At 44.8% G+C, this 19,378-nt stretch overlaps 1 protein-coding gene across 1 annotated transcript in view; it reads right to left on the bottom strand.

Annotated features, from left to right (window-relative positions):
* LOC109486663 overlaps positions 1 to 19,378 on the bottom strand; it is a 28,905-nt gene that overhangs the window by 5,869 nt on the left and 3,658 nt on the right. The window contains exons 5-25 of the mRNA XM_019790517.1: positions 18,011 to 18,119; positions 16,884 to 17,159; positions 13,740 to 14,057; positions 12,873 to 13,172; positions 12,287 to 12,748; positions 11,887 to 11,931; positions 11,194 to 11,613; positions 10,585 to 10,908; positions 10,075 to 10,374; positions 9,484 to 9,945; positions 7,722 to 7,990; positions 7,091 to 7,235; positions 6,046 to 6,210; positions 5,532 to 5,687; positions 5,013 to 5,096; positions 4,645 to 4,875; positions 3,182 to 3,337; positions 2,653 to 2,883; positions 2,055 to 2,216; positions 1,147 to 1,599; positions 444 to 652 (exon numbers count right to left, since the gene is read on the bottom strand). Of these exons, the coding sequence (XP_019646076.1) occupies positions 444 to 652; positions 1,147 to 1,599; positions 2,055 to 2,216; positions 2,653 to 2,883; positions 3,182 to 3,337; positions 4,645 to 4,875; positions 5,013 to 5,096; positions 5,532 to 5,687; positions 6,046 to 6,210; positions 7,091 to 7,235; positions 7,722 to 7,990; positions 9,484 to 9,945; positions 10,075 to 10,374; positions 10,585 to 10,908; positions 11,194 to 11,613; positions 11,887 to 11,931; positions 12,287 to 12,748; positions 12,873 to 13,172; positions 13,740 to 14,057; positions 16,884 to 17,159; positions 18,011 to 18,119 (5,277 nt within the window). The remainder of the gene's footprint in view (positions 1 to 443; positions 653 to 1,146; positions 1,600 to 2,054; positions 2,217 to 2,652; positions 2,884 to 3,181; positions 3,338 to 4,644; positions 4,876 to 5,012; positions 5,097 to 5,531; positions 5,688 to 6,045; positions 6,211 to 7,090; positions 7,236 to 7,721; positions 7,991 to 9,483; positions 9,946 to 10,074; positions 10,375 to 10,584; positions 10,909 to 11,193; positions 11,614 to 11,886; positions 11,932 to 12,286; positions 12,749 to 12,872; positions 13,173 to 13,739; positions 14,058 to 16,883; positions 17,160 to 18,010; positions 18,120 to 19,378) is intronic.

Here is a 19,378-nt window from a genome sequence, read left to right as displayed (position 1 = left end):
GTCTGTCTTGAGGTGATGGGACTTCGGTGCACTGTTATGTCAACTCGAGCTATGTGTATTTACATGTTAATTGTATTTTGTTGTGTGGCGCTGTTAAAATACGTGAACTTGAGCGCAGCGCTACACTGTGCTTGTTACTGTTTTGTTGTGTATTAAAAAGTTAAAGATAAATAGCCTTTCCGCATAAAGTGATACATAGGGCGGCACCCACTACAGCAGGGGCTAGTCCACTGGTAGTGGCGTATGTTTAACTTCCATACTCTTTCCCAAATGCTGAGTACTACGTAGAGAAAGCAGTATGTACCATTTTTAAAGTCTTTGGTATGACTCGGCCGGGGATCGAACTCACGACCTACCGAATGTAAGGCGAGCACTCTACCCACTTGGCCATTGCATCGTTTGTTGTGTACTGATGAATGAATACAAAGTGATGGTTGAATCACCTTATCGCTCAACCCGATCCAGAAATCGCCGTTGGCGTCGATGGCGTTCTTCAGGCGGACCAGAAGGCTGTGGATGGTCCTGTGCTTCACTGTCGCCAACCTGCCTCCCGCTTCGCTGCATTTGGTAGCGGCTGTTCCCGCGTCTACTCCGTCTTTGAAGCCGCGGTAGCACTGGTAGCCTCCTGACGACCATCCACTCGGGCAGGTGCCTAGGTAAAATATATGTTTGGCAATCAAGTCAAGTAAGCAATTCAGCACTTCAACCTTTTAATTTTTTGCTATAGATATAAAGTCATTCCATCAAATTTAGTTGTAGAGGAATATCAAGCAAATTGATGATTCTATACCATCTATTTATTTATTTATTGGGATTTTCAGAAAAGAAACTGGGAGGAGTCAGCAAACAGGATATACATGTAATCCTTTGACAAGGCTGACTCCTCAAAACAAATAATAAATAAATAAATACCATCACCAGTACCATGATCACAACACCGTCGACTATAAGTCATTCTTACAAAATAATATGCTTTTTTACTGATATACTGCACGCCGTTTACGTTAAACTTTGTAATGAGTTGTGTTTTTGCACATAGAGACATAGTACAAAGGTTACGCACGACTAAATTTCTGTAAAGCGTTGAAGCTTTCAGACGGTATCCACCATCTTTCATAGGGACATGTGTCAAAAAACAAAACCGACCTGCTCGTATTCCGTTGAAGGCGACGCCGACCAGCCAGGGCGCGCTTCCCGAGTGAGTGGAGGTGATGAACAGGCGCCAGAATTGACCTGTCACCGGCGGGATGTCGAACTCCTGCGCGGCGTGGCTCCCTGCCGTCACCGAGGGGACCACCAGCGCGTCCTGCCAGTTGTACGGGCTCCCCGAGGACGAAACCTGCAGTTTGAAGGACTTGATGTCGTGAGTAGTGTCTCCGTAGTTGGTGATGCTGATCCGGGAGAGAAGGTACGATGCCCCGAGGTTCATGACGATGGACCACTGGTTGTAGTTCTGAGGCAAGCCCGTTGGTTTCCAGCAGGTTCTTGGATTGCCGTCAAAGATCTTCCCCGGTCCGTAGGTCACTCCTCCCTCGGTGGCAGGTGTCCCGGAGCCCTCGGTGGCCCAGTCGCCGGAGGTGTGGAACCACGAGAACTGCCCTGAAACAAAAATGTTATACAGCCAGTGAGCTGACGATACTCGGGTATGAGCTAATGATTGTTGAAAGGTGGCAGGTATCAATGTTGTCTGTGCAGCCCTCTCGTGTAGGTAAGGGGACGTAGATAATTTCACTTTTGCTGAGTTTAACTGTCTTTGCTTTACAATGCATTGTAGATGAAAAAGCTGACTCTGGTCAGACCACTGCACACACACACACACACACACAAACACACATACACACACGCACACGCACACGGACACACACACACTGACACACAGAGACACACACACATACACACCTACGTTGTGGACGCTTAGTGTTCCGCCAATGCTGCCAATGTAAGTTTTGTGCAGAAGACACACACACACACACACACACACACACACACACGTGTGGCCTTTTAGTGTTCAGCCAGTATACTTACTTTCAACGCAAGTTAGAACCCTTCCTTACCACTTCTGTGACCGCCGTAGCGCCAGATCCCCTGTCTGCGGAAGATGTTGTGCCCGGCGTTACATCCCCACACCTTGTTGGTCGAGGGGCTGACGTACACCATAGACAGGCGTCCCGGCACGAGAACCCAGTCTACCCCCATCGGGCGACGTGAAGTAATCCCTTGAAAAAATAAAAATGAAATTAATACCCCGCAATATTGTATACTTGTTCATTTATTGGTTTAGCTGTACACACACAGCCAGGGCATCCCAACTTGCCTGTGGCTAGGCTATTACAAAGGGCTTGCCCATCTGACAAGACATTACGATATACATGACGTTGTATTTTATTTATTATCAAGAAGTTTATAGCATTATTCTATGTAAATGAAAACATTGCGCAGAAAAAATTAATGAAAAAAATTATGGTATCTACATATGTGTGTGGAGAGGTCAGGGTCAGTGTGTACAGATGTATTAAAGGGTTGTATACTTGTCGTGACTTTTCTTGACCTATTCCATACATATACGTACATACAAGTATCACCTTGGCATTTCATAAAGGGTATATATACAGTTATTCATAAAGACGTAGATAAACGAATGGGTCAGCCTACCAACTCGAATCCAGATCTGATCCCTGTTGTTGACGCCCCAGACAACGTTGTACCCCACGGTGAGCTGTTTCAGCTTTCCCGAGACCAGCCTCCACCTGGTCCCGACCGCCCGCTCGTCCCCGTACGTTCCCTCTCGGTACCAGATGTCGTTGTTGCCGTTCACACCCCACACACCCGCCGGTCCGACCGACACGTACTTCAGCCTCCCGTCCAGTTGTCGCCAGGACGTACCTGTTATACATGTAAAAGCAGGTTTGTACATGTATAATGTGGGGTGTGTGTGTGATCAGAGAAACTGGATGGCAAAACAAAATGCCATAATAATTTAGATCGGTGTCTTTGTGCCTTGGCAAGCAAAAATATGTCTTGTTTTATTCTGAACATGACTAGTTGGTGGAAATACATGGTAAAAATCACCATTGAAAAATTCAGCAGGACTTATGGTATGATTTATTACTATATATAATAATATATAATTCCATGTGCTCTTTTCTTGTATTGGAGTGATAGTAACTGTTGTTGCACATACCCCTTTTGTTAGCGAAGGTGACGCCCACACGTCTGTAGACCTGGTGGTTGGCATTCACTCCCCACACCTGGTCGTATTTGGAGCTGACACTGACCATGATCAGCTGGCCGTCCACCTTCGTCCACGAGCTTCCTTGTGGTCTGCCACCGTTAAAACCTTAGAGTCGAAAAATAAGATTTAAAAAAAAAAGAACAAGAAAGATTCCACAAAAACAACAGAGCGAGCAAATATACCATTATTACCTTCGCCAAGAAGGTTATGTTTTCAGGGGCGTTCGTGTATGTGTGTGTGTGTGTGTCTGTAAACACGATAACTTGAGAAGGCCTTGATGGATTATTTTGATACTTGGTAGGTGGGTAGGTCTTGATGAGACCTCAAAATGATTAGATTTTGGGCCCCCTAGCGGCTTGTTATGGTACTGCAGCTGAACTTCCGGTTTTGATATCTCATGATCTAGACATGCTATGGTGATGAAATTTGGATGGTAGGTAGCTCTCGTGCTGGGAAAGAAGTGACGTGAGTTTGGGCCCCCTAGTGGCTTGCTATGGAACTGCAGGGATATATTCTTGAAATTATTCAAAAGGGGATAACTCAAGAACCGTTTGACGGATCGTCGTGATTTTTGGTATGTAGTTAGCTTACGTGATGTTTAATATAATTATGTGACAATTATGCAAATATGGATGTAATTTACATAATTTATGGGGAAATTCTATAAATCAGCTGCATTCCATGATAGGACAATTGAAGCTTGTGACATTGGTAATTGACAACGAGAGAAACACAGGAAGATATTGATTATGTTAATAATGACTTAATTTGCATAATTAATGAGAAAGTTTTATAATTATGTAATGATAACTGCCTGGAATTTCATACTTGTGGTATTTGAAAGTTTAGTTGAGGTGAACATCATTATACATAATTTATTCAAATCAGGACCTCATTTGCATAATTTATTAGGAAATGCTAGAATGCATTGTTTGTTAATATAAGACTGTCTTTTGGTTGAGCTTATGATAAAATGATATAATTCATGAAAATTAGGTTCCTATTTCTTAAATCAGGGGGGAATAATCTAATCTATAATTTGTCAGTCATAAAGATTAACATCATTTGGCGAAGGTATGAGATCGGGGAACTCTAGTTGAATGTTGCATTCAAAGTATTAGCGTTAACTTTTTTCAGCTTTGGATAAATGGCCTAAGAACATCGGCCTTGAGTTTTAGTGTCAGGTTGCTGACAAAGCCAAGATTAACATCTGATGTCCTCGCCGATGGCTTCTTGTAAAGTTCAAATGCATGAACACGTAATACATGCCAGCACAGTACATTATCACCAACAAGAAATACAAAGATGATAAACTTTGTTAAATTCATTACATCATTCACCTGTGTGTTTAGTTTAAGGTAAGCTACATAAGTCAAACCTTACAATGCGGAACTATTTATAAAGGTACAAACCTTCTCGGACGTAGACGTCGTTGTTTGAATTGACGCCCCACACGATGCCGTATCCCGAGCTGATCTGCTTCAGTCTTCCGTCGACTTTCAACCAGTCGGTCCCGGGGTGGCTCTCGCGGAGGTACGTGCCGACCCGGTAATATATGTCATCGTTCGCGTTCACTCCCCAAACACCACAGCCGCCAACGCTGACAAACTTCAGGGCACCCTCTATCGCCTGCCAGGCACGACCTGCGGACATATTCACATGGAAGAGTTTCGTCTAAGAACTAATTTAAAGTCATAGACATGAAATATGTTTTTGCCACTTCAACGTACCCTCTCGCAATACCAGGCGATAGGCCGGCAGGGCAAATGGAGGTACTTACCACATAGACCTTCTGGTGCCTGTACTGCTCCTCCTCCTCCTCCGACTCCACCTCCTCCTCCGACTCCACCTTCACCTCCTCCTCCTGTAAAACAGAAGAAGAGTCACTTCAGGGCGAATCCAGAGGTGATCAGAATAGTATCCCGTCTTGCATTGCGGGCGTGACGTACCAATATGGCCGCCCTTAGAGTCGAATGTAGGCCTGTACCTCCGGGACGAATCACTGCTCCCGTGTGAGTGTGCAAGTCACGAGCATAAAAGAGAGCGCCATATCATTCAAAGCACCCAACCTTTATCATACATTACTGTAACAGTATTGCAAGCGGCAGTCCTGGCAAAGAGGAAAGATTGGGTGGTTCAGGGTAAGATGTTCAGACCTTAGAACAAGTAGTATAAGTTGATTCATCTAATAATAAGTATATAGTCTTGTACGTGGGTTAATTCTTTTGTACCCACGTGTCTGTATGTCTAGATATACACCTTACGGAAATTCTACATTTTCAGTAGAGGTTTTCCTTACCGCCACGTGCCAGACGGTAGACAGATATGCGCCAGGCCCCTCCGCACTTCTCGTTGCTATCTCCACGACAAGGAGCGTTACATTGTCCGGTCGCCCTCACGAGTCTGGCGAAGTTGGCATCGTTCCCACAGTAACACTCATTGTGCCACTCAGTACCTGGAAACAAAAGAAGAAATTAGTAAACTATGAAGGTAACATTTGCAAACAAATGCATCATGTTTACCTTCACGTGGCCCAGCTTAACAAACTACTGCTTCGTTCAAACACACACATATATATGGTGACCATGCAGCCCCTCTTGAACTCAGTTCTGTATAGCTCTCCCCAAACACGGGACCTCCATTTTACGTCCTATCCGATTGGCGTCCCTAACCGAAGCTCATTCCCACCCGAGTGAAGTGAGGAAAGTCGTGTTAAGTGCCTTTCTCAAGGGCACAAGATCGCAGTGACATAGGATTCGAACCTGTCGGTCCTGAGTTGAATACGCCAGGTAAGAAGGATAAAGCATTCTTACCACAATACGCATATCCTCTAGATCTGCAATGCCGTGCACATGTCTGGGCTGTCAGCTGATCATCCCTCTTGAAGTCGTGTGGGAAGACGCGGAACAGACTGTCCACATAACAGCCGACGAAACTGTATCCACCGGGCCCGGTACAGCCGTTGTTATCACCGGGTCCTGCAGAATATCAGAGCAACCGTAAGAATAGATCACATCTAATTTTCACTAACCCACAGTACCCTTTCATTTTGCTAGTTATGGGTTATTCAGGCTGAACTAAGGACATTGTAATCATTAAATCATTACATTGTCTGCATTGTAATCATTAAATGATAAGTATTTATTTATTTAGGCCACACCGATTTAATTTTATGGATGACATCCGCGCGCGCATTGATTTTCGCCCGATCTCAAAAAAAGGGTAAAAAAATTCCGAGGCTCTGGCCTGGCTTTAGGCCTGGGTAGTGCATGGTGGTGATAACTCTGGTTGACGGCAGCCAGGCTACCGAAGCTCCAAGACTCAAGAACTCAGTACATACGTACAGCAGTGTCGATTCATATATTCCGCAAAAATCCAGCATGTGTCGGCCTGTCGTATACGTCGCTATGTAATGCGCCAAATTCACAATACCAGGTTTGTATTCCTGTGGTTTTGTAGCATTTTTATTTTTGGCCGGATTTTTATTTTTTTCGCCCGCGCGCACTAGTTTGGGGGTCTTCAGAGGATGTCATCCATAAAATTAAATCGGAGTGGCCTTATAAGTACTAGTCTAAAGAGGCAAACCTCAAGATACGGTTTAGCTTCACGTGAGATTAACCAGGTATGGAGTACCATATCATGATCACAGTGGCTACTATACATGCATCTATAGTATGGAAGGCACTGAGCCGATGCCTTCAAGTTCCACTCAATCATGCACAGTGATATATTGGTAAGCAGTTGGCTTATCCGAGATACTACCAAGCAGATCATACGGTGGCAAGCAATACAGTATCCTCTGGCCAATGGATACTGCCTTGCCACCGTATGATCTGCTTGGAGACAAGGGGTACATACCAATCTGGCAGACGAATTTCTTTTGATTGTTGCACATATCGTCGTCCCAGCGGTTGCCTGCTGCTGACCAGTACTGCACACAGTCCTGTCCCAGACCGAAGGCGTTGTTCGGTTCCCCGGGGGCCCATTTCTTGAAGTCACAATTCTGTAATACGAAACATAAAGTAGCTTAGACACGGTGAGAAAGAGCCATGTCAACATCATGCATGTATCCTCATAACATGCTGTGGACAGCGTCAACTGAACAAAAATTGTAATCTCCAAGCAGATCCTAGGTCTGGCAAAAGACAGTTATTAAATTGGCCAGGCAGTATCCATCGGCCATAGAGGGTATATGCCATCCAAGGATACCCAAGAAACGGAACGATTTCTTTGCTCTCGCAATTTATCAGTGATGAACTCGATGTTGTTTTTATGGATCTGTGTGTTTTATATTTCATCTCTTTGCTTCTGTTTTGTAATCTCACTGTTTTTGGAAATCTCTGTTGTACAAAAACAATGCCTATACACACAATAGCACAACTTGATAATATATATATCATAACAGTACAATGCTTTTAAGTGCATACTTTAAGTCGGTATTGGCATATATCTGCATATGTATACAGTACACTAGATCTCTCCCAGTAACCTGCATATGTGTCCCGTCGCTGTATGTCCAAGCGCCCTCCGATGCCCTGTCGTCCATTCCTATCCAGTGATCGCCTCCTCCGTTCCCACGAATCAGGCCCATTATGAAGCTATCCAGCATCTCGGTCTTTGGCGCCACCAGGCGGCCGCCATCGGCAGCACACTTGGCCTTGGCGTCGTCGTAGGACTTCCTCTCTCCGTACGCCCTGTAGCAGGTGCCTTCGTACCTTTGGTAACCGCTTGCACAGGTTCCACCGCCTCCGGATCCGGCTGATCCTGAACAGGTAAAAACAAACCGCTCAATCGACCACCTGGTTAGCCTACTTCGCAGACTTGTGGCGGCGGTGTTAATTTTTTTTCGGGCAGCGTTTCGACCTATGCCGCGGAGGGGCGGTTTTGCCGCCGAGGGACTTTGCCGGGAGAGAGTTTTCGCGCAGCACACACGAAGGCGGCCTTGGCATTCCTTCTTTGTTGTCCCAGTACCAGCATGTGATCCTTCCATGAAGATGTAGTGAGAAACTCTATCCCCGGCAAAGTCCCTCGACGGCAGAACCGTCCTTCTGCGGCATAGGTCGCAACGCTGCACGAAAAAACGTCGCCCCCCCACAAGTCTGCGAAGGAGGCTACCACCTGGTTAGAATGGTCGTCCACCAACAGCTAGTCAAAATGATTCGCATTGATCCAGCTTTGATCCGGCTCGAAGTAGTGAGAATCGGAGGCGTACATCACAAGAAGTAACGTTATAAACCAAAGACCCACAAGACGAATACAATGCAGCAAACTACAAGCCAAAAGAAAAAGGAAAAGAATCTTACCTCCAAAGACCTGCACTTCACACAGTGTAAGGAACTGCCTGCCAGGTAGAGCTATCCCCACGTACCGGCCCGTGCGACGACCACAGTCCACGGTGAATGACCACTTGTTCCGTGTAGACTGCTCTCCCCCGCAAGTTGGGTTCTCGGTCACGGACGGGTTGTCGCCGACGTACACCTTGAAGTTGCTCAGTCGCTCCGAGCAACAGTCTCGTCGGTTGGTGACGACGACTCGATCCACACATTTAGAGGAACCCAGGTCGACTCGCCACCACGGCCTGTCTTCCATGTTGGTGTGTGTGCAGGAGTGCCCGTTAAACAGCGAGTTTGTGTTCCCGTCCACCGCCCGGTCTGGGGTGCCTCCGTAACCGGTACTCGACTGTTCCGCTTGGCGACCTTGGGCAAGGTTGGTAGTACTGCCGGCTGTGGGACAGAAAACAGCTCTTTTCTACGCCAAAAAAGTTACTCCAGCAAATGTATATGAAGTAGAAGTACTTAGAAGTAGTCACACGTTTCAGGTAGCATCCACTACACTGGGCACCGGAGAATTCTCGGAAAAGTAGGTTTATAAGCATGAACTGTTGAGCTCTTTTGTACACTCTGATATGTAACTGTATCTCAACACTTAGAGCTTGTATTGTGTGACCATTTACAATTATCAATTGTGTCAATGTCTGTGTACGTCACATACCACACTGGAGAGTCGCTCCACCGCCACCACCTCCTCCTCCTACTAAAGACAAAGGAGTCAAGAATGGTAAGGTACAGTGCTCTCCATCTATTTGCATCACTGATGACATTGGCATAAATCTATGATTTGCATAACAAATATTAGTATGGTTCGACAACCATGTCCATGACACACTTTGCTTCTATGTTCCTTTCCTCAACTTGAAATAAAATTCCAACTACATATAACATATTTGTGGCCAACGCAAGTGCTACACGTACCCGCTTCCATCCCGAAGAAACCCACTTCCTTTAGCCAAGGTTGCCAGCCGGAATGCGTTCTAGTGATGTAAAGTCGCCAAAACTGAGCGGTCGCCCCAAAGCCGGAGAAATACTGGACCTCGCCTGTTCCTCTCTCAGCCCTTTCGACAGACAGGGCATCTACCCAGTTGTAAGGACTGGCGCTTTCCGACCATTGCACCTTGAATGTCTTGATGTCGTGTGTGTTGTCGCCATAGTTGGAGAGACGGAACCTCCAAATTCTGTATCTCGCCCCAAAGTTGAAAATGATGTACCACCTGTTGAAGTCTTTTGACAATCCCTGGGGGTTCCAGTACGTGCTTGGGTCCCCATCCAGGACTTTCCCGGGACTATACGTCACACCGCCTTGAACATATGGCGTGCCCGAAGCCTCAGTGGCCCAGCTGGATGAGCACTGGACCCATCCAAAGCGTGCCCCTGCTCCTGAAGTAAAAAAATAATTGTTGAAGACAAAACATCTTCTGATATTTTCTTCCATGCCAAATTCCGTAACCTTAACAAATGTGCTATTTGCTAATGCTAATCCGAGATGAGCAAGATTGAGAAGTTTACCTATGATTCGGTAGACTTGATTCGCCCATCCGCCTCCCTTGCCGTCTGTTTTACACTGCGTTGATGGCCCAAACTTGTAGTAGGTGCTTCGTGCGTTGAACGACGTCCCGCACTGCCCACCGTTCTGCACGGAAAATATGCCAAAGCCCTTAGCTTTGGCCACCTCGTAGCATTTGTTGATGGCATCTCGGCGATTGCTGTATGATCCATCCAGGCGGCCATCCGACCCCTCAACAATGGTGATGGCTCTGTCCGACGTGTCCTTCCAACATCCCAGGGTAATATACTTTCGAGTGGCATCTACAGAATAACAGAGAACATCCAAGTTCTTATTTTTTAGTACAGAACAATGCATTGACGTTTTTCATACAACTAAGGAAAGAAACGAAATGACTACCTTTGGTCCTAACGCCTGTTATAAATGGCCAGCTCTGAATTGATGAAAGACATCTTTCCTAGTTCGCACAGGTCTTAAGACACAGCTGTCAATAATGCACTTGAAGAACCCACCTGTGATCATGTAGACATTATTCGCCCACCCGCCTCCTTTCCCCTCCCCTCTACAACCCGTCGATGTGCCGTATTTCCTGTAGGTTCCCCCGGCGATGGGTGACGAGGCGCACTGCCCACCGTTCTGCACCCCGAAGACCGAGAAGCCGCGATCTTTGGCCACTTGGTAGCACTTCTTCAGTGCGTCCTGTCGGGAGCTGTAACTGCCGTCCAGACGGGAGTCGGTCCCCTCGATGATCGGGATCGCTCGGCTTGAGGTGTCTTTCCAACAGCCAAGGCTTCTATATGGCGGGCCTTGTCCTGAGCCAGAACCGGAGCCTGAACCTTGAAAAACATGATTATATACAGTGGGTTAAATACCTTCTGTCAAAATCCTACGGATTATTGCGGAGTGTCACCACTCCGGTGTCCCTATCCAGAGCTTGAAATTAAATTCCAACCAAATGTATCATCTTTATGGCCAACACAAGTGCTACACGTACCCGCTTCCATTCCGTAGAAACCCACTTCCTTTAGATAAGGTTGCCAGCCGGAGTGCGTTCTAGTGACTCAGAAGAAGAATACAATGCAGAAAAGTACAAGCCAAAAGAAAAAGGAAAAGAATCTTACCTCCAAAGACCTGCACTTCACACAGTGTGAGGAACTCCCTGCCTGGTAGAGCTATCCCCACGTACCGGCCTGTGCGACCACCACAGTCCACGGTGAATGACCACTTGTTCCGCGTAGACTGCTCTCCCCCGCACGTTGGGTTCTCTGTCACGGTCGGGTTGTCGCCGACGTACACCTTGAAGCCGCCGAGTCGCTCCGAGCAACAGTCTCGTCGGTTGGTGACGACGACTCGGTCCACACATTTAGAGGAACCCAGGTCGACTCGCCACCACGGCCTGTCCTCCGAGTTGGTGTGTGTGCAGGAGTTCCCGCTATACTGCGAGTTTGTGTTCCCGTCCACCGCCCGGTCTGGGGTGCCTCCGTAACCCGTACTCGACTGTGCCGCTTGGCGACCTTGGGCAAGGTTGGTAGTACTGCCGGCTGTGGGACAGAAAACATCTCTTTTCTACGCCAAAAAAGTTATTCCAGCAAATGTATATGATTTTAGAAGTAGTCAGACGTTTCAGGTAGCATCTACTAGACTGGGCACCGGAGAATTCTCGGAAAAGTAGGTTTATAAGCATGAACTGTTGAGCTCTTTTGTACACTCTGATATGTAACTGTATCTCAACACTTAGAGTTTGTATTGCGTAACCATTTACAATTATCAATGCCGTTATTAATTCTGTGTCAATGTCTGTGTACGTCACATACCACACTGTTGAGTCGCTCCACCACCACCACCTCCTCCTCCTCCTACTACTAAAGACAAAGGAGTCAAGAATGGTAAGGTATATATTTAAATGCAATGTAAATTTCCATTTTCTCATCACCTTAAAGAGACGTACATGTAACACTGCTTGCAGCAAATATTAATATGGTTCTACAACCATGTCCAAGACCTTGACACACTTTGTTTCTATGTTCCTTTCCTCAAATTTAAATAACATTCCAACCACACCTAACATCTTTAACCATGATTACATGCTGTGGGTTAAATACCTTCTGTCAAAATCAGACGTACTGTCACCCCTCCCGTGTCCCTATGCAGAGCTTGAAATGAAATTCCAACCAAATCTATCATCTTTATGGCCAACACAAGTGCTAAACTTACCCGCTTCCATCCCGAAGAAACCCACTTCCTTTAGCCAAGGTTGCCAGCCGGAGTGCGTTCTAGTGATGTAAAGTCGCCAAAACTGAGCGGTCGCCCCAAAGCCGGAGAAATACTGGACCTCGCCTGTTCCTCCCTCAGCCCTTTCGACAGACAGGGCGTCTACCCAGTTGTAAGGACTGGCGCTTTCCGACCATTGCACCTTGAATGTCTTGATGTCGTGTGTGTTGTCGCCAAAGTTGGAGAGACGGAACCTCCAAATTCTGTATCTCGCCCCAAAGTTGAAAATGATGTACCACCTGTTGAAGTCTTTTGACAATCCCTGGGGGTTCCAGTACGTGCTTGAGTCCCCATCCAGGACTTTCCCGGGACCATACGTCACACCGCCTTGAACATATGGCGTGCCCGAAGCCTCAATGGCCCAGCTGGATGAGCACTGGACCCATCCAAAGCGTGCCCCTGCTCCTGAAGTAAAATACAATAACTGAATATAAAACGTCTTCTGGTATTATCTTCCATGCCAAAATTTGTACCCTTAACAAATGTGCTATTTGCTAATGCTAATCAGAGAGGTGCACTAAGAAGTTACCTATGATTCGGTAGACTTGATTCGCCCATCCGCCTCCCTTGCCGTCTGTTTTACAATTCGTTGATGGCCCAAACTTGTAGTAGGTGCTTCGTGCGTTGGCCGACGTCCCGCACTGCCCACCGTTCTGCACGGAGAATATGCCATGGTTCCTAGCTTTGGCCACCTCGTAGCATTTGTTGATGGCATCTCGGCGATTGCTGTATGATCCATCCAGGCGGCCATCCGACCCCTCAACAATGGTGATGGCTCTGTCCGATGTGTCCTTCCAACATCCCAGGGTGATATACTTTCGAGTGGCATCTACAGACCAACCGACAACACCCAATTTGCATTGTACAGACTAATGCCTTAACGATATTTATGCAACAAAAAAGACAACATGACTTCTCTTGTTCCGAATGCCTGTTATCAATGGTCAATCCTGAAGTGAATCAACTACCCCAGGTAGTGAAAGACGCCCGTAGCCTCGTCGCTTTCAAGAGAGCGAGCAAAAGGCATTTCTTGAACACAAAGCACCATCAAACGCACAAGGCCGAAAAACATACCGAAATACGCAGGGACTGGCTGGTGGATAGTAAATATACAGTATATAGTACGCTGTATACGCTGTATGACTGACATAACATGGGACTGTGCATGTGGAGCTTATTCGAATTTTCAAACTTTTAAGCTCACTTTTTTTTCTTAATTATACAGCTAATTTTGCTTGTATTCTAACTGTTGTGTATCATGTTTTGTAAAGTGTCGAACACAGCATCGATCAGCTGAATTTGCTGTGCTCTACGTGTATTGCCGTTGCAATTTAGATAAAGAAAGAAAGAACCCTGAAGTTCTCACACCCACCAGTAACGCAGTTAAAGAACCCACCTGTGATCATGTAGACATTATTCGCCCACCCGCCTCCTTCCCCGTCCCCTTTGCAACCCGTCGATGTTCCAAATTTCCTGTAGGTTCCCCCGGCGATGGGTGACGAGGCGCACTGCCCACCGTTCTGCACCGCGAAGACCGAGAAGCCGCGATCTTTGGCCACTTGGTAGCACTTCTTCAGCGCGTCCTGCCGGGAGCTGTAACTGCCGTCCAGACGGGAGTCGGTCCCCTCGATGATCGGGATCGCTCGGCTTGAGGTGTCTTTCCAGCAGCCGAGGCTGACATATTCTTGTCCTGAGCCAGAACCGGAGCCTGAACCTTAAAAACAAGGGGTCAAATCCAATTAAAACTAGAAAGGCCTGCATTTGCTCTGAACTAAATGCAGCAAATGGCTCCAGCACATTCCCCGTACCAAAATTTAAACATGGACCTGTCCTCTTCCCATGCCTCCCTCACAAATGGATTATTCCTAAATCACCCCTGTCCAAATTGTGAGGTGTTCCAAAGTGTTAAAAAATGAAGAAATTGAAGCCATTTAAAGAAATGGCAGGAGGACAGGGAGAATGAGAAGAAACATTAGGAAAAACAATATGTCTTCACCACACCACATCGTCTACGTAATTAAAAATATACCGGACACATCCAGCGATCACTCGTATGCAGCGATCGAAACTAAACAGAACTCCCGCCCTCCCCTCTCGCCACAAGTACGACATATATTAAACATATCACAGCCAAACGTAAAACTTCGGAGACATGACTAGAAAAAATCTCTACAGTGTCAAAGAAATTTAAAAAAAAATGTCCAGGGTAATATCTCAAGGTGTTTGCAATCACATCCAACAGAAAACTGATTTCATGGAGATTTTAAAATGGAACTGATACCACAACAACACAAGACTCTGGCATTATTATTAGCGCTTGCCTGTGGTGTCCACTAGTTGCTTCACACAGGTAACATTTTTACATACTCTGATTATGAGGAACAAAATCTCTCTTCCTACACAAACTATGGGGCCAGTGGGGGAACTCAGGCCATCCAACTCTTACCTGATAGTATTCCCTGCTATTTCACAGACCAATGTGACATAAATTCTGTCTAAATGCTGTCTAAAGAGCCGTTGTGATGAGAGAAACTGCAGCGCACGGTGTCACCCAGTCGTACTGAACAACGAGGCAACATGCTAAAGGAATGTGCCGCATTCCGCATTGCACCAAATTCTCAACCAATCAGCTTTCGTTTTTGAAATTCGCGGGTGATTTGAATCGCGTCCTGTCATTGGTCGACAAAGAAGACCTATTCTACCTACACCTGTCCTTGCTCAAAATGAGTACAGTCTACATGTACAGGAATAGCGGAGTTGACTGAAATGCATGTTTTCCACATGGACATAGTTATACAAAGACATAGACATTGAGTGATAGACTACATATTAGAAAGATGCGCAGGGATTTATTATATTTATTCTAATATAGAAACAAGTCAAGTCTTCGAGAGTCAATAATGTGGGGACGCTAAATATGACTGTATAAGACTGTTATCATCAAATTAAGATAAAATAGCATACGTTCAATAACAGCCACATTGCTACAACTATATCATGCAAACGTTGGTGCTAACTATTTCATCAACAACCCAAGGCATAGATCTGGCAAAATTAGAGATAGAAGAATTAAAACCTTTCCTTTTTCATATTAGACTCCCAAAAATAGCCAATATTTTGCATTAGTGGACAAGTGAAGAATATGGCCTACTTTCAGGGACAGGTACAGCCACTAGAACACAGGAATCTGACCTATGCAAACATGCATTTCATAGACAATATATAGGTTTACATTCAGTGTAAATTTAAATAGTAAAACAGTTTACTGTTGAGACTTATGAGAGTCAAAAGATAGGACAATATGACATGAAAATATGCAAATTGCCCCTTTTTCAGGGACAAGTGCGTAGCAGCAAAACAAGAACCCAGACTTTGCAAGTACGCATTCCACAGAGTACATATTGTTTTATGTTGTAAATAAATTTCAAGTACAGAACTAGTTTGGTTTGGAACTTATGTCAGTTCAAAAATAGCACAAAATGACATATTATCAAAATAATGAAAACTGACCCACTTTAAAGGACAAGTGCGTAGCAACGAAACAAGAACCTAAACTTTGCAAGCATGCATTTCATAGACAATTTGTTGTTTTATATTTTATGTAACTTTCAGGTACAGAACTAGTTTGGTTTGGAACTTATGCTAGGTCAAAGATAGCACAAAATGACATATTATCAAAATAATGAAAACTGACCCACTTTAAAGGACAAGTGCGTAGCAACAAAACAAGAACCCAAACTTTGCAAGAATGCATTTCATAGACAATTTGTTGTTTTATATTCTGCGTAACGTTCAAGTAAAGAACTAGTTTGGTTTGGAACTTATGCTAGGTCAAAGATAGCACAAAATGGCATATTATCAAAATAATGAAAACTGACCCACTTTAAAGGACAAGTGCGTAGCAACGAAACAAGAACCCAAACTTTGCAAGCATGCATCTGATACCTCTGGAGTGGTTTATTATGCAGTGTAAATTTCAAGCAAAACATCTTCCCCTTTTGGGACTTACAGTGCTTCAAAGTTGGGCAAAATGTCAGTTTGTTTACACCCTTAAAACAGTGCATTGTATTCAGAGTGCCCAAGACCTCAGATTTTACTGAACATTGGCTTTACTGCTATTTTATACAAGTTTAGGCATTGCTCTGATCAGCACATCTTGCTCTTGTCGTTACGCTAAAGCACTGATCAGTTATAGGGCCCTAAAGTTAGCCAATTTCTATGTTTTGTACATGCCAAAATCTGGACAAATGCCCTGAAAACTTCTTTGGCCCGTTGCCATGGCAACAAGGGGTTCTGAGCAAAAAGAAAGCTATTCTGAGCGGTTATGTACCAAATACTATCACTGTGCAAAAAATGAGCCAAATCGATTTTTTGACCGGTGCCACCATTGTTTGATCCTTACAGACATTCGCTCTTAAGATCAGAGGAATAACAATCAGAACAATTTTGGTTTTAATAACAATCAGAACAATTTTGATTTTAAGATCAGAGGAAGCACATGGGACGATACTGCGAAAATGATGTAATAAACAATACTCACCGCATTGGTATGTGACCTCCAAATACTTGACCGTTCCTCCACAGGGGTCTCCAAACACGCTGTTTGAGGCCTGGACAGAACAGGAGCTTTTTCCATCGCATTTGTCCCTCATTTTCGACAGGCTTCTGGAGCTTTCACAGTTCGTGGTGTGCACAGCTCCCGAGCAGATCCCTCGCTCTTTCCGACCGTACAGTGCGGCCGTGACGTGGATCGTACCCGAGGAGCAAGACAGGGACAGCGTCTTGTGTTCACAAGCTCGAACTGTCCCCCCTCCACCTGTGAAAATACAAGAAAAATTGCAGTATAAATCGCGCGAATGCTCACAAATAGAATATGCCGCGACAGTATGGGATCCGTATACAAAGAAAGACAAAGACTGGAAAGGGTACAGAATCAAGCTGCAAGATTCTGTATGAACAACTATAAAAAAAGAGGTGCTAGTGTAATGAGAGTAATGAAAAGAAACCTACAGTGGGTGTCACTGGAAGACAGAAAAAAAAATGTCCAGACTATGCATGATGTACAAAATGACTAATAAACTGGTGAACGTCCCAATTACGAAGTGCCTCATACCAGCCCAGAAGAGAACAATAATAGCCATGCCTTCTAGTAAGGGTTATCAACCAAGGATTGAGATGTTCAAGAAATTCATTTTTTTCCTAGAACTGTCGCAGAGTGGAACTCACTGTCACCAACTACAGAAGGATCATTGTCATTTCGGATAGCTTTAAACAATGTCTAGAGCGTGCCCGTGGCGAGGATTTTGAATGGGGGGTTTCTTCCTGCTGCTTGAGGAACCAGCGAGGGCGCGAGCTTCCAGGGGGGTCCGGGGGCATGCTCCCCCGGGAAATTTTGAAATTGAACCTTCTGAAATGGCATTTCCTGCGTTTTTTAGATGATTTCAAAGAAAAAAATCAGAGATAACTTTTTATTCAATGACAAAGTAGGCAGTTTTCATACAATTCCAGCCCGGCTGGTGACACGAACCAGTCCATCTTTTAAAGAAAAATCTTGGACCTTTAGATAAAAAGTGGACCTTGAGCCTTGTGGGGGGGGGGGGACATGTAGAGATAATTTACCCACTAATGCATTTGGGGGGGGGGTAAGGGGTTAGCATGATAACGAACCATGATCCTCTCCGGATCCATGTTCGTGTTCCTCTGAGGATCCATGTCCGTGTCCATGTCCATGTCCAAGTCCGTGCCATTTTCCAATTTTCCATTTTCCAAAGAGACCCTGTAGACAATACATGTGAAAAAGTCATAGGTAAATAGGCAAACGACATCATGTTCAAGGTTTTGTTACCTTGTCACGTACGTATACATCTAGTGTTCTTCTTACATTCACTAATTTGTCTATCATGATGGTTCATTACTACATAGTAACAATTACCTCTGAAATATACATTGATATTTACGGTCTTCACTACCTTATACCGGACATGGTGTTACATATATAGTAGAGGGGATTCATTCCTCAAGCTAACGACATCTCACACACACAGTCCTCCCCCAGTAAGACATCTGGAGCTGCATAGTTCCCGTTTAGAACTTTAATTCAGCCTGTCACAATACCAGACATATGTTCAGTCTCTTATTTTATTCTATAAAATCATCTACGGTCATACTCGACAATACTTAAGAGATTTAATACCGCCCCTAGTATCAGACGCCTCTACTTACGACCTTCGTAATAAACTAAATCTTCAGTTGCCAAAATATACCACAACCCGCTTTAAAAAAACATTCATTCCCTATGCAACGTATCACTGGAATAACCTTACCTTAGCAGACCGCTCACTGAGTTTCCCACGCTTCAAGAAAAAAATGATCAAATCTGTGCGCCCTGTCCCTGTTTCATACTTCAGTATAGGTCCCCGGTACACCTGCGCTCTTCTCACTCGTTTTCGACTTGGTACTCATAGTCTAAACTCTAATCTGTACTCTCGAAACCTGGTATCTAGTCCTGCTTGTACTTGTGGCCACCCCTGTGAAAGTATTCATCATTATCTTCTGCACTGCCCAAAGTTTACTCAATATCGTGTCTCCCTCTTCAGCAATTTAAACAAACTTGTAGGATTTGCCATCAACATCCAAAACCTTCCCGATAATCTCCTAGTACAATTACTGCTTAGAGGTTCCTCTTCTCTGTCGGCTTCTAACAACGCTAAACTCTTACAAAGTGTTCAATTGTTTATAAAAGAAACGGAAAGATTTGAGTAACCATCAATTCCTTATCCTACCAGTTTGTTGTTTGACTTGGAATGCCTACTTATTCACTTATCACTTACCTGCATATACTGTTATATATTTGTTACATATTTTATGATTTAGTTATAATGCGGCTTACTTTAGTTTACCTTATTACTCTTATGCTTTGCATGTCTGTACTTGTGACTACATGTATATATCTTTGTAACGATGACGACACAAACATAAGCATTGTAGCTTGAGTATGTCGTCATCCTGTTTTGTTACTAAATGTTATAATAAATA

This window comes from Branchiostoma belcheri, unplaced genomic scaffold, assembly GCF_001625305.1.
Source record: "Branchiostoma belcheri isolate BF01 breed outbred unplaced genomic scaffold, Haploidv18h27 scaffold110, whole genome shotgun sequence".
Lineage (NCBI taxonomy): Eukaryota > Metazoa > Chordata > Leptocardii > Amphioxiformes > Branchiostomatidae > Branchiostoma > Branchiostoma belcheri.
The sequence above is the reverse complement of the archived record's forward strand: the minus strand, read 5'-3'. Positions and strand labels throughout refer to the sequence as shown.